This window comes from Vicia villosa, linkage group LG7, assembly GCF_029867415.1.
Source record: "Vicia villosa cultivar HV-30 ecotype Madison, WI linkage group LG7, Vvil1.0, whole genome shotgun sequence".
NCBI lineage: Eukaryota > Viridiplantae > Streptophyta > Magnoliopsida > Fabales > Fabaceae > Vicia > Vicia villosa.
The window spans coordinates 82,818,082-82,834,079 of NC_081186.1; the positions used below are offsets into that span (position 1 = coordinate 82,818,082).

General features: G+C 31.8%; 3 protein-coding genes across 3 annotated transcripts; 1 reads left to right on the top strand and 2 right to left on the bottom strand.

Annotated features, from left to right (window-relative positions):
• The first annotated feature begins 3,274 nt into the window (after nt 1-3,274).
• Nucleotides 3,275-4,763, top strand: LOC131619500 (auxin response factor 17-like). Its single transcript, XM_058890588.1, has 2 exons — nt 3,275-4,174; nt 4,266-4,763. Exons 1-2 carry the CDS (start codon nt 3,275-3,277, stop codon nt 4,761-4,763), a joined length of 1,398 nt encoding a protein of 465 aa, XP_058746571.1.
• A 1,064-nt stretch (nt 4,764-5,827) lies between these two features.
• LOC131619501 (auxin response factor 17-like) lies at nt 5,828-7,165 on the bottom strand. The gene is made up of 2 exons (XM_058890589.1): nt 6,266-7,165; nt 5,828-6,016 (listed from the first exon to the last, which is right to left on the bottom strand). Exons 1-2 carry the CDS (start codon nt 7,163-7,165, stop codon nt 5,828-5,830), a joined length of 1,089 nt encoding a protein of 362 aa, XP_058746572.1.
• Nucleotides 7,166-8,206: 1,041 nt separating this feature from the next.
• LOC131617619 (F-box/kelch-repeat protein At3g06240-like) lies at nt 8,207-9,658 on the bottom strand. Its single transcript, XM_058888881.1, has one exon. The coding sequence runs from the start codon at nt 9,554-9,556 to the stop codon at nt 8,267-8,269; it is 1,290 nt and encodes a 429-aa protein (XP_058744864.1). The 5' UTR covers nt 9,557-9,658; the 3' UTR covers nt 8,207-8,266.
• Between the last annotated feature and the right edge of the window lie 6,340 nt (nt 9,659-15,998).

The window sequence follows — 15,998 nt, forward strand, 5'->3', positions numbered from 1 at the left end:
ACTTTGGACGTGCAATGTAAATCACTAAATTCTAATCTAGTGGTTATAGGTAAAGGTTGTAATTTGAATGTTAGATTGATCTTTTGAAATATGAATTTATGACTCAAGTTTATAATTATTGAAAATGAATAATTTAGTGTCAATTGTTATGTGGAATATAGTTTGAGAGATTTCATATCAAAATTCTAGTAACTTATCTCAAATTTCATATTGGTTAGCTATTTTAGGAGGTGAAAGCTCGTCTGATTCTGCGTCTAGCGCTTTAGTTTGATCAATTGAAACTGTAAAAACAGCAAGAGTAAGTCTTGGGGTAGTAAGACAACACACACATAATGTTTTTTAAACCTCTTTTAATTTTATTAAACTTCTTAAAACAATCCAGACAAGTATAAGTCGATTGATAAGTGTTTTTAATCAATTAGGAAAGCTAACTCACTGCCTAATTGATTATAGCCTTGGCCAAATTGATTAAAGAAAATAGAAACGCCTAGTAACTGATTAGATTAGCTATTAATCAATTAAAGTATATAACCGCTTTATGGTTTCCTTTTATGTATTAGGATTGCTGTTTTAAGGGGGTTTAATTGATTAAAATATTTTTTAATCAATTAACTCATTTATGTGATCTATTAATTATTATTTTTTTGAGTTAAATATTTTTTTTATATAAAGAAGGTTTCTCCTTATTTCATTTAGTACCATTTTTTCCAAATAAAAAACCTTTCTACTATTCTTCTACTCTCTCTTTTTAAAATTCTATTTTCACTATAGTTGTCGTAGTGTTGAACGATTGAAAAGTCTTTCTCAGAGTTGTGTTGTACTGATATTGTGATTAATTTGTTTTATTCAAAAGTGAGTTTCTCTTGTGTGAATTATTTTTAAAAGATTTAAAGGTTGCAACCTAAACCTAAAAAAAGGCTTGAGTGAAGATTCTTGAGTTAAGTCTATATGAAATACTTATTTGTTGTTGAAGGTTCGTGGGCTAATTCTGTGCAAAAATTCAATTTATAGTTGAAGGTTGTTTGGGCTGATCTTATAAAAGTTCAATGTTGATTTTAGTGAAACTCTCAAGGAGAAACATCTTGGGAACAAAAGTAGGTCAAATGGTTAGGTTGAACATGTAAAAACCTTTGATGGAATCTCTCTATCCATTCTCTCTTTATTTTCCGTTGATTATTTTCTTTTTGCTGTGAATGTCTCTTTTTCATCTTCTTTCTGTCTTTCCACTTTTACTTCTCTTTTTGTTTATCAAATACTATTATAAAAGTTTTAGAAAATGAAAGTTCTTATAAGTTATTTTTGATTTTTGGATATCACACTTCACTTCTTCTTTGTGTTTGGAGTCACTTGGTCAACAAGATTTACCTTCAAATATGATTATCATTGATTTACAAACTAACCATATAGGAATATCTAAGTCTAGAGACCAAATGTTATCTTGTCTCCTTACAAATCACATAGAGACTTTGTTCTTACACAAAAGTCACTTATATTGCATCTATAGTCATGAATATTCTTGTCTCATATACAAATCAGGCATGTGTAAATTTAGACCATGTATGAACGAGTAATATTGGATTCTTATAGAATTATATGGAAAATTTTATACCATCTTCAATTGATAACCTAACTTTGTAGCCATGGATGATAGTATTTGTTCTGAGCTGTTCACAAGGCCCAGAGAGAAAAGTCTCAATCATGTAGCAAAAAAGTACTTAATGCTGAATAGGTTGACTCATTCTTCTAATTGAAGATGTGTTCCTTCTCATGAGTGTATTTTCCAACAGTCCAAATCAATCTAACAGTTGACCAGGCAACACATGGCTTACCACACACATTTAGTTACCAACAACTTCTCCTATTTAAAGGAGGAAACACACCATTTTCAGATATTCAAATCCTTTCTCATTTAAACACCACTTTTACACTTATACTAGCATGAGCTTTGGAGTTCTAACCTCGTACATAAGAAGCTTATAACAATCACAACAAGCTTTGTTCATCCAAAGCAGAAAATATTTGTAGGAGCATTCCATGATAGGTCAGGGCAAGACACTTCAACGAATCTCTCACCCAAAGCTGAAATTTGTAATCCACCTCCAATAGTTTATTAGATGCATTTGAATGTTAACATGTAGTTGGTTTGATTTGAATTTTAAGTCCATTTTTATAATAAACTCTAAACCCTTGATGCTCTCATTTTTAAATTTCTACAATATTAGTCCACCTATCCAAATAACATTCAATATTAATGGATTTGGTGACGTGGCAGTCCAAAACTTTCATGATAAAGTATTGAGCTAATATATCTACTCTCTTAAGTTAATCTATGGCATATCGAAATATTAGAAAGATTAGTTGTTTTTAGATATCCAATGTACAAATTGTCAACAGCGTAATTTAAAAATAAAAAAAACTTGATTAAAAAAATATTATGAAAAAGGTTATTATAATCATTATTAATATTCAAAGAATAATCTAATTAATAATATGATTATTATAATATTAATAATAATATATATTTTTTTTAAAATTTTAAAATAAATTTAAATTTTAAATAAACTTTTTTAAAAAACATTGATACCAAAACAAAACTCGTATACTAAAAAATTTATTAATAAAAAATATCGTAAAAGAGTTATAATAACTTAATTTCAATAAATATTCTTTTTCTTAGAGAAGTCACTTGGTTGTAGACATACCCTTCAAGCTAGAGTGTTTTTTTTAAAGGAAAATACATATATGGATACAATATATAGATTTACACACAATCAATCATATTTTTTTTATTAATAAAAAAATTGAAATAAAATTTTCTCTCTACTTCATTAAACCAAACACGCTTATGATGACAATTAAAAACGAAATTAAATTTTAAATAAATTTTAATTTTTTTACTTTTTATTGATTATTCTTAAAAGAATGAATTTAGGTTTATATCCATGCAATATTTTTATTTTTTAAAAAAAACAAAAGGAATGAAAGTACCATATGTCCAGGGTTTTCCAAGAGAGTAGTAGTATATTGTACCCCCATATTGTTTAAAAAAAAAACAAACTTTTGCTATCAAATAAAACAAACTTCTTGAAATAAAATTTGAATTTAAAAAAACGTTATTATCTTATAAAAACAACAAACTTATATATTTACGGTAACAAACTTTATCTCAAAAACAATAAACTTTATCCTCATTCGGCTATATATATAGAAAAACATATTGACTCTCTCTTGTTCAAAAACACTCTCACAGCTCTTTCACTATCTAACTTTCGCTATGGCTCTACAACAACAATTACTTAATGTAGATCCAAATATTTGGCTACAATTTGCTAGAGATTCTTTCACAGTTCCCAAACTTCATTCTAGAGTTTATTATTTTCCTCCTGGTCATTTAGAACATTCTCCTATTACCCCTACCACTCAAACACTCTCCCTCCTCCGCCCATTCATTCTCTGCACTGTCTCCTCTGTTGATCTCCTTGCAGATCCTCAAACTGATCAAATCTTTGCAAAACTACTCCTCACTCCCGTCATTGACGCAACTGTTGTTCCTCCTGTCGAGGTTATCAACGAACAAGACAATGCTGATCATGTTGTTTCCTCTGCCAAGACTCTAACTACGACTGATGCTAACAATGCATGTGGATTCTCTGTACCTAAGGCCTGCTCCGTCTCAATCTTTCCGCCGCTTGACTTGACAACTCCATGGCCGTCTCAAGAACTCTCCATCACTGATGTTTGCGGTGTTGTATGGACTTTTAACCATGTCTATCGCGGAAATCCCAAGCGATACCTATTCACCACTGGCTGGAGTGCATTTGTTGACAAGAAGACACTCGTCGGCGGTGATACCCTTGTTTTCATTAAAAACTCCACTGGAAATATATTTGTTGGAATCCGCCGCCAAAATGCTGCTAAAAGAATAATAGAAAAGAACGTTGTCGTTGCCAATGCAGTAGAATTGGCTGGGAAGAACACGCCATTTGAAGTCATGTGTTATCCGACGATTGATGGTTTTGATTTTGTGGTTGAAGATAAAGTTGTGGAAGATGCAATGAGGATTCATTGGTATCCTGGAATGAGAGTTACACACACAGTGAAGGGAGGCTCAACTTTTCATGGGACAATATCTGCAATCTCCTATCCTTCAACTCATCCATGGCGCACGCTACAGGTAAATATATGCTTTCTTTTTTTTTTGGCTTTACTATAGTATTTCAAATGATTGGTATTGAATTATTACTATTTTCATGTCATTATTATAGGTTGAATGGAATGAACCTAACGTCTCGGAGAATCTAAAGCATGTAAGTCCGTGGCAAGTGGAACCTGATTTTAGCACACCTCTACTGCATCAACTATTCCCTCCAACAAAACGGCTAAGAGCTGCTCAAGAATCTGCCCTACTAAGTGATACCGAAAGAATTTCTTCTATTTCAAAGGTAGAATTCAGTAACTTTTTAATGAAATCCTTGAATCAAACACCATTGGATTTCGATGGCATGCTGGGAGTCAGGCAAAATCATATTTTGGGATCCAATTCTTGCAACTCTTTGAAAGGTAGTTCATTTGAGAAAAGTTCAACGAAAGAAACTGATAATGTGTCAAATGAGATAAACACTACCAATCATATAATACTATTTGGTCAGATCGTGCGTCCCGCTGAAAAAAGTTTCAATGATTCTGCTATTAAGCGGGCTGATGGTCGTGAGATGCACAATGAAGTTGATGATAGCTCACCAAGTTTTTTAGAAAATTGTTAAGTAGCTAATAAGATGGATAAAACATGGCTTTAGACTTGCATACTGTTGTGTTCCTAATTATGTTGCTGATTGATGAGAATGTACCTACACATCAGCATGAATACTTTGTAAACTTTCTACTTTGTTACTATACCATGGTATGGTTTTCATTTTTCTTTTAGTTATTCTTTCTTATGATTTGGAGATGATAATTTTTATCACCTTTCAGTCACAATTTAAGTTAGTAAACTGCTTTTGAAATCTCATATATGCTATTGAAATGTATAACAACTTGGTTGATAACACAGACTTGCTTTAAGTGTGTCAACACTAATCACATCACGACATGCTTTGAGATTTTGATTGCTACTAGTATTAAAAATTAATTTTAAAAAAGTAGAGCCGAATAATTAAGTTAAAGTAGTTATTCAGCCAATGAAGAACATCATTTACAGCTCGGCGAGTCCATATGGCAGTGAATCATTGAAAGAAATATCATACTGCTATTCAGCCAATGTTTGATGGATTTAAATCTCTAAGCATAAACCATATTCCAAATTAGAAACCTAAGAAGTATGAACTTTTGTAACAAAATAGTGCTGAACACATGAGGTTATAACAAAAGATTTTGATATTTGCATTCTGAAACAATACTGTTATAGCCATAACACTTAACTTAAAAGCTAGGTAGTGTCCTAATGGGGCAAACAAATACTACACAACAAAACATGCATTTTATGAGTTAGAAAATCATCTATAAAACTGTAGTAAATGATGTCATCATTTCAAGACTAAAACTTCTACTCAATTAGCATACATGTTCATCTAGTTATCTACATGACATATTTCTAAAAACTTAGTAACTATTTATGTGCAACAAATTTGACAGTATCTTCAAATTCATTGCACATCTCACAAGCATCAGCACGCTTAATAACAGAATCAGACCAAATAATAGTATTGAACCAGGCCTAACTATTTTGGTGCTGCAGATGTGAATACCAGTTCACTTTGTTCCAGAGGAGTTCAAAACACTATGGTTATTATCAGTTGACACTTTATCTGGCACCACCATTGAATTGTTCTCAAATGAACCTATCTTTCAAAGAGTTGGAAGAAGTGGATCCAGAAAAATGATTTTGCCTGACTCCCAGCATGCCATCCAAATTCAAGGGAAACTGTTGATGTAGTAGAGGTATGCTAACATCAGGTTTAACCTGCCACGGACTTACACGCTTTAGATTCCTCGAGACATTGGGTTCATCCCATTCAACCTATAAAAATGACATGAAAATAGTAATAATTCAATACCAATCATGTCAAATATGTGATCAATTATACTTTGTATCTACAAGTCAGAGAATCAAAGTCAAAATTCAACTTATCATCAATAATCTTTACAATAAGAATTGTTTAAAAGGTTCTTAAAAAAAACTCACACAGAAAATGTAACATGCAAAATTCATTGTGATATATAAAGTACACATGTATGTAAAGTAAAAAAGAAGAAAGCATGTCTTTACCCGTAGCATGCGCCATGGATGAGTTGAAGGATGGGAGAATGCAGATATTGTCCCATGAAAAATTGAGCCTCCCTTAACTTTGTGTGTAACTCTCATTCCAGTATTCCAATTAACCTTTATGGCATTCTCCACAACTTTATCTTCCACCACAAAATCAAAACCATCAACCCTGGGATAACACATGACTTCAAATGGTGTATTCGTCTTAGCCAATTCTACAGCATCGATAACTGTCTTTTCGGTTATTTTACTAGCGGCTGCAGACATATTATGGCGGCGGATTCCAACAAATATCTTTCCAGCCGACTTTTTAATGAAAACAAGGGTATCCCCGCCAACAAGATGCTTCTTCTTAACAAATGCAGTCCAGCCGGTGGTGAGTAGGTGTCGCTTGGGATGCCAGCCATGAACGTGGCGAATGGTCCAGACAACACCGCAAACATCGGTGACAGAAAGTTCTTGAGATGACGATGGAGTTGTCAAGTCAAGCGGCGGAAAGATTGAGTTAGCGCAGGCCCGAGGTACATAGAATCCACCTCCATTGTTAGCATCAGATTTAGATATAGTCTTTGCATATGAAACGACACGATCACCATTGTCTTCTTGATTGCTAGCCTCAATAGGAACAACAGTTGCGTCAATGACGGGAGTGAGGAGTAGTTTTGCAAAGATTTGATCAGTTTCAAGATCTGCAAGAAAATCAATAGAGCTGACTGTGCAAAGAATGAATGGGCGGAGGAGGGAGAGTGTTTGGATGTTAGGTGTTATAGGAGAGTGTTGTAAATGACCAAGAGGAAAATAATAGACTCTAGAATGGAGTTTGGGAACAGTGAAAGAATCTCCTGCACATTCTTGCCATATTCTTGGATCTACATTGCAGAATTGTTGTTGTTGAGCCATCTCGAAACTTAGGTAATGAAAGAGCTGAGAGTGTTTTTTGAAGAAGAGCTTAGAGTGAGAGTGAGTTATTATAGAGAAGAGAGCGCCAATAAGATTCTATATCACAGTTTTGGAAACCAAGTTGAGCTGAACAATTGGGTGTGGAAAGTTTGTTTCTCAAGCTGGCGCTCTTTCGACTGTCCAAATAAATCTAACGGCTAACCACATGTTACAACTCACCACACGCGTTTAGTTGCCAACCATTTTTTTTATTTAAAGAAGAAAGCGTGCTACTTAGAGGGTATTCATACCACTACAGCAGACTACGAATCCATTCTTCCGATCAATTCTAATTCAAGCATGAAACATTGACATTGTTTGTGAGAATCAATTTTTTGATAATCTTGCATGTCATCCCCATCTCAATTTTATCGGAATGGAATGTGGGCTCAAGCCCCCACAAGAAAAATAAAATCCTGTTATTAATACTACTATATAATTTTTTAGGCCCTGTAAAATTAATTAATTTACTAACTTGTACGTATCCAGTCACCTTAATTTTAACATTCTAGTCACTACTTCAATCTCCACAGACACAGTCTTTCCTAACCTACTCTATTTTTTCTTAACTTTTATAAAATACTTTTCTTTCTCCTTCCAACATAAATGGTTAATTTTTTTATTTATTTCTTGCTATTACTTTTTTTCAAGTGCAACATCAGTTAGTTTTTCTACTAATCTATTCATTCATAACTAATATTTAAAGATATGATTTTTTAAATATATTTTATTCTATTTCCTTTCAATAATTACTGTTTTATAAAAACAAATATGTTTGATGTTTTATTAAAAAAAGTATTAATATTTTAATAAACTTTGCTAGTAAAATAAATCAAACATTGTCTCAAAATAAAATAGAAAACTAAATAGTCAAAGTACAAGTGGTTTTAAATAAGGCTCAAAAGAAAGGTAATCTCAATAACTAAATAACTTTTGATGATGCGTGATAAAACAGGGTTACAAGAAATTATCATGTGCTTCTTATATACTTTTTGCAAGTTATAACATTACAATAACCATAGTCATAAACATGACGAAAAGAAGAAAAGAAAAAACAATTAATTATACATTCCTTCCTCCTATAGGCAGAGAGCTCTTCTTGTACTTTCCTATTTGAGAGCCATGATGCCATGGATTAACACCAAGATCCTCTTCAATCATCTTAGTATTTAAATCAATGCAGGCTAATTTATCATCGATTCTCTTAAAGAAGACTAGATTGTTTTTTATCCCGACTCCTATGGGGGAGCATATGAAAGGTAGGTGGTTAATAACAAAGAGTTTGGTCCATGATTCTTTGACACCGAGTTCTCCCAAAATTGATATATGAAAAGTACTTGTCTCTATGTAAGTTGATATCAAGGCAATTGACTCATTTAAAAGAACCAAGTGTTTCTCGAGAAATTTGTCTATATCTTTCTTGGCTTGTTCAACAGAAAGAGGACGAGGAGAAACATCCAAGTAGGAGGGAGCCGGTGTTGTAAAGAAAACCTCATTGATAAAATCAAATGATATCAAACATTCTTCAAGATCATATTTAGACTCACTTCTAGCCCACCAATGAGACACTCCATTCACATACACTCCGATCATCCGAGCTAGCGTATAATAGTGACGATTTGGTATACAGTTATGAAGCTCTTTCCAAGAGTTGTTTCTCAGAGAATATAACTCCCAACAGCTTTGGTATTCGTCATTTAAAAGACCATAATTTGTCAATTGAAGCACTTTATAGTCATCTGTTACAGAATCATAGCCAAATCCATGAAGACCGTACTGAAAGGTCAGGGAAGTTGGCACAGACCTAGGAGGAGGAGTCGGAGGAATAACTTTGAATTCACCTGTAGTTGGATTCCACAGCACAGGACCTCCTTTGTAGTGTTGCCTGAGACAGAAAATACCATTAATACTGACAGAACCCAAAATATAAATAGGGTCTTGACACTCTTGATATGGATGTGGCCAATCAATTTTGACCCTATTTTTGAACACGCCGCCGGGTAGCAAATAAAACTCAGAGGGAATTGTGTATTCATCTTTAAGATATGATAGGATGAAATATGTATCATCATAATCCTTACTAACTGACAACAAATTGTTATTGTTGCTGAACAAGTTGATGAAATAAGAGTCTTGTAACAAGAGTGACCATGACTTGCATGCACATTCAAATCGTTTCAACGATTTTAAAGGCAACTTAGAGAGAATACAGAATGAGACATCATCAGGTATATAGTTTCTAACTTTTTTGCTTTTCACAACGATTGCCTCATATTCTTCCATCTCCCAATCCTCTGAAACAGTAACCCTGAAACACTTCCGATTGTCTCTGATTGCCACCGATTCTTCCATCTCCACTTCCTCTGAAACAGTAACACTGGAATTGGTGTGAACTCTGAACAAGTAGAAGAAGAATGTCAATTATACGATTGCAAAGCTGTTTCTCATTCTTATATGGCCTTTCCTAATTTTCTCTACTTCAGAATTTATTTATACTCACACCCTCACAAAAATATCCTTTTTATTATAAACAGTTGCCTAAAAATATTCACTCTCAAAGAATCAAATCAGTAACAAATCAAATATTTGGAAATTTATTGACATAAATTATCATTTATTGGAAATTCAAAGTTTATTTGATTTTATTATTGAAAATAAGTTTGATTAAATTGTGAAAATAATGTTTCACTTTGGCTAATTTGATTAATTTCAGTGATTTTTTATATTAATTTTTCACACATTAATTAATTAATTAAGTTAATCAATTAAAATAAATAAAGAGAAATATCAAAGCAAAGACTAAATAAACAAGAGAGGAGTGCATTCAAGGCGACTTACGTACGCATGTATTGTTGTCGTGGTTTCCGTTGAATGCAACACTATCTTTGCTCCGCACCTCTCGTACAATGATCGTCATTCTCCAATTGAATCATATTTTCTCAAGTAGCGTTCTATGCCAAGAAAGTTGCATGTAAAAAAATGAATAAATCTATAAATTAAGAATAATAAAAAGCATTAGGCATATTCAAAACTAAATAGGCCAGCTCAAAGAGTTATATTCCTTTTATAGATAGGTATAGATAAATTTGAAATAATAATATGTCATGTTCGATAATATTTCTATCGGATATTATCGGCTCGCACAATTGCTCATGGGCGCCAATAATATTCTTAAAAAGACCTCGTATGAGCGTAGCATCGCATGACAACAAGCTCGAATTGGTACTCAAACTTGTTTCTGCACTACATCCTAAAAAGACTTAGATGGGTTAAAAGGGTTCTAGGCCATTCAGCTTCTACGGACACTCACTATTGAAAATAATAGCATTCTTACGATGGTTCGTAACAACATCTACTACCTTCCATGAGGCCTCCACTGATTGAGGTTCCACCATATGATGCTCATGTTAAAGATTGCTCCTGACATGCAACTATTGGTCTTATCACCTCCTATGTTCGATAATTTTTGTCTTTCAACAGTAGTTCTTAGTCGTTGTCTAAAACATTAAATATTTTCAATGAACATTGGTCTCCTTCGATGCAATAAGAGTTAAATCAATTTGAAAGAAACAACACTTGGGAACTCGTTCCCAAAGTTTCATCTAATCTAGTAATTGGTACCCGATGGGAAACAATTTGGATGAAAATGGTAGTATTTTAACAAATAACGCCAGACTCGTTGTGAAAGGATACAATCAACAAAAAAGGATTAGATTTCATGAAAAATCTATGCTCATGTGGCTAGATTATAAGCCATAATAATTTTATTAGCTTTCTCCTATATCATGAATTTCAAATGATTTCAAATGGAAGCTTTTAAGCAGATCAAGGTGTGTTTTTGATACCTCTTTTTGGCCGATACCAAAAATTCTTTGTTTTTTACAAAACTCCGGTATCTATTTACCGGAAATTTCAAAAATTTTGGTGCGATTTATCGGAGATTTTAAAAATTCCAGTAATTTTATAAAATTCATTACACCGTCCTTGAAATTTCTGGTAGAAAATCAATACCAAAAATTCGATATATGCTCATCCTAATCAAACCAAAATTACCTACCATAAATGCCCACTTAGTCTTGTTGGACTTTATGAAGAAAATTTGATAGGAAAAACTTGTAAAAGAATTGTTAATATGTGATCTCATTTTGGGATTTAAGCCCTCTTTTGCCAAAAAAAAAACAGAAAAAGAGAATAATCTAATTAATAATATGATTGTTATAATATTAATAATAATAATAATATACTTATAAACAATTAAATAAAAATGGTATACACTTCAATAACTTTACATTTTGGTTGAATACATACCATTGTCCAATTATCAAAAATCATATCTTTTTTTATACTTAATTCTAAGATCAATTAAAATTTTAAATAAACTTATTTTCAACAAAACTCATGTACTTAAAAATTTATTAATAAAAATATCATAAAAGAGTTATAATAACTTAATTTCAACAATATTGTGTTGTCTTCCTCCAAAAAAAAAACATTATTTCTTTGGATAATTATAATATTTTAATATTGAGAAAACTTATTTAAAATTCTTTAGATGCGGTTTATGCTATTTGCCAATAGAAATATGAAAAATATACTTTAAAATTATTTAAGAAGTGAAAATAGAAAAAAATTACATATGTGTAAGAGAAAATTATACACTTATCATATTTTTATTGAAAAATAATACAAACCAAACCACATCTACGAAATTGTATACAAGTATTATCCTTTTAATATAAACGGTTAGCTTTAGCTTTATTTATTATATAAGCTGTCATTTTGATAATTGTATTAGTATCAAGGGTTAATTATGTCAGGGGTCCCTACAAAAACGCGACCCTGCACTTTTAGTCCCTGTAAAAATTTTCATAGAGAAATGGTCCTTGCAAATTTAGACGTCACCATTTATTGTCCCTCGAGGGCAGCTTTACAAATATCTAAAAACGTTTGAAATTGCGGGGGTTTTAAACCTCCTCTAAACTAACAAAAAAAACAAAAAACTTGGTTATGAACTTTTCTCAAACACCTTGCAAGCAAGTTCAGAACTAAGATTTTTGTGAAACACACTGAATTATGTAAAACTGCATCACCTCACCAACAACTTACATTAACCAAAGACCTGCAAAACTCTATTGAACCGACTTGTACTCATGTTTGGTTACAGAATTCTTAAAGAAATCAAAGAAAAAACAATGATCAATTTTACATCAACAAAACCCTATCACCCAAAAAAGCATTGTTTTTTTTATCAAATTTCTATCGAAATTAATCAAAACCGTGGAAAATCCGTGTTTATAACAGAGAAAATTCAAAAGGGTACCATAAAAAGTTTGTCTTTTCTCTAACAAAAGTTCAATCAGATGACAACAATTTTTGATAAATTGAGAAATACAAACAAAAGGGGTTAAGAAAAAAATCGATCTTTTTATAGTAAAAACTATGTAAAAATCTAAAATCTCAAATGGGTTCACAAGAATTCAACACCAAAAAAACCGTACAAGGTTTTGTTGAGCTGAAAAAGTGGAGTAGATAACACGTGGGGTCTAGCAAACGTGGCAATGAGATAAAGTTTCTGAGATATTTATTTTGGAAAAAGTTCATTTTATTTGTTTGTGAATTTGTGACTTTTTTAATGGATATTTTGGTAAGATATTTGATTGATAAGTTTGTGGATGATGAAGATATCTTTTGAGAAAGGATTGTGTGCACTTTTTGGGTTTGAATGAATGGTTCGTTTGTGATCCTAGTGGCATGCATTAATATCACTTTGGACGTGTAATGTAAATCACTAAATTCTAATCTAGTGATTATAGGTAAAAGTTGTAATTTGAATGTTAGATTGATCTTTAGAAATATGAATTTATAACTCAAGTTTATAATTATTGAAAATGAATAATTTACGGTCAACAAATTGATATGTGGAATATAGTTTGAGAGATTTCATATCAAAATTCTTTTAACTTATCTTAAATTTCATATTGTTAGCTATTTTAGGAGGAGAAATATCAATTAAACTAATAATTAAAACAATGATAGTAATGCATATGATTAGGAATAAGAAGTTGATATGTCAAGACGAGATCAAATTTTCGATGTAGATTTATTGATCTATGTAATATGTAGGTATAATTGTTAGTTGCTTTTAATGATTATAACTGTCAAACGATTTAAAAGATGATAACTCTATAAGTCAAACGACTTTTGGGGGTTGATAGCTTCCTTTAAAAAGTTTTTTGTAACAACTGTTAAAGGGGGAGTGGATATCAATTGTCCAGAGATTTTTTATGATAGGATATAATCAAGAAGAAGTTATCTCAAATCTCATCAGTCAGATAATTCAAGTTTCAGTTGAAGTGTTAGACAATATTGAATTGGACAGAAGAATCTGAAGTCTTAAATTTGTAAAAGTGTGAAAGCTCGTCTGATTCTACGTCTAACGCTTTAGTTTGATCAATTGAAATGGTAAAAACAGCAAGAGTAAGTCTTGGAGTAGTAAGACAACACACACATAATGTTTTTTAAACCTCTTTTAATTTTATTAAACTTCTTAAAACAATCCAGACAAGTATAAGTCAATTGATAAATGTTTTTAATCAATTAGGAAAGCTAACTCACTGTCTAATTGATTATAGCCTTGGCCAAATTGATTAAAGAAAATAAAAACGCAGAGTAACGGATTAGATTAGCTATTAATCAATTAAAGTATATAACCGTTTTATGGTTTCCTTTTATGTATTAGGATTGCTGTTTTAAGGGGGTTTAATTGATTAAAATATTTTTTAATCAATTAACTCATTTATGTGATCTATGAATTATTATTTTTTTGAGTTAAATATTTTTCTATATAAAGGAGGTTTCTCCTTATTTCACTTAGTACCATTTTTTCCAAATAAAAAACCTTTCTACTATTCTTCTACTCTCTCTTTTTAAAATTCTATTTTCACTATAGTTGTTGTAGTGTTGAACGATTGAAAAGTCTTTCTCAGAGTTGTGTTGTACTGATATTGTGATTAATTTGTTTTACTTAAAAGTGAGTTTCTCTTGTGTGAATTATTTTTAAAAAGGTTGCAACCTAAACCTACAAAAAAAGGCTTGAGTGAAGATTCTTGAGTTAAGTCTATATGAAATACTTATTTGTTGTTGAAGGTTCGTGGGCTAATTTTGTTCAAAAATTCAATTTATAGTTGAAGGTTATTTGGGCTGATCTTATAAAAGTTCAAGGTTGATTTTAGTGAAACTTTCAAGGAGAAACATCTTGGGAACAAAAGTAGGTCAAGTGGTTAGGTTGAACATGTAAAAACCTTTGATGCAATCTCTCTATCCATTCTCTCTTTATTTTATGTTGATTATTTTCTTTTTGCTGTGAATGTCTCTTTTTCATCTTCTTTCTATCTTTCCACTTTAACTTCTCTTTTTGTTTATCAAATACTATTATAAAAGTTTTAGAAATGAAAGTTTTTATAAATTATTTTTGATTTTTGGATATCACAATTCACTCCTCCTTTGTGTTTGGAGTCACTTGGTCAACAAGATTTACCTTCAAATATGATTATCATTGATTTACAAACTAACCATATAGGAATATCTAAGTCTAGATACCAAATGTTATCTTGTCTCCTTACAAATCACGTAGAGACTTTGTTCTTACACAAAAGTCACTTATATTGCATCTATAGTCATGAATATTCTTGTCTCATATACAAATCGGGCATGTTTAAATTTAGACCATGTATGAACGAGTAATATTGGATTCTTATAGAATTATATGGAAAATTTTATACCACCTTCAATTGATAACCTAACTTTGTAACCATGGATGATAGTATTTGTTCTGAGCTGTTCACAAGGCCCAAAGAGAAAAGTCCCAATCATGTAGCGAAAAAGTACTTAATGCTGAATAGGTTGACTCATTCTTCTAATTGAAGATGTGTTCCTTCTCATGAGTGTATTTTCCAACAGTCCAAATCAATCTAACAGTTGACCAGGCAACACATGGCTTACCACACACATTTAGTTATCAACAACTTCTCCTATTTAAAGAAGGAAACACACCATTTTCAAGTATTCAAATCCTTTCTCATTTAAACACCACTTTTACACTTATACTAGAGCTTTGGAGTTCTAACCTCGTACATAAGAAGCTTATGAGAATCACACCAAACTTTGTTCATCCAAAGCAGAAAATATTTGTAGGAGCATTCCCTGATAGGTCAGGGCGAGACACTTCAACGAATCTCTCACCCAAAGCCGAAATTTGTAATCCACCTCCAATAGTTTATTGGATGCATTTGAATGCTAACATTTTTAAGGATGTAGTTGGTTTGATTTAAATTTTAAGTCCATTTTTATAATAAACCCTTGATACCCTCATTTTTAAATTTCTACAATATTAGTCCACATATCCAAATAACATGCGCATGGATCATCTCCTACGCTTTTTGTTATGCCACTCATCATGTTGCAAATCCAGCCACCATAAATTTTTAAAGGAAAAAAAAATAAAATAACAAAGTAGCATTAAAGAGATCTCCAGGGTCAAAATTGCAGCAGAAGCAATGGATGTAGAGATACAACAGGAGAGGATCCTGATCCAAACATTCAATATTAATGGATTTGGTGATGTGGCAGTCCAAAACTTTCATGATAAAGTATTGAGCTAATATATCTACTCTTTTAAGTTAATCTATGGCATATCGAAATAGAGCCATGCTATACTTACACTCAATTTTCCTACACTGTATTTACACCGTAGCTTTTCTCAAATTATGGTAAGCATTGACACAAAACCCAAGAC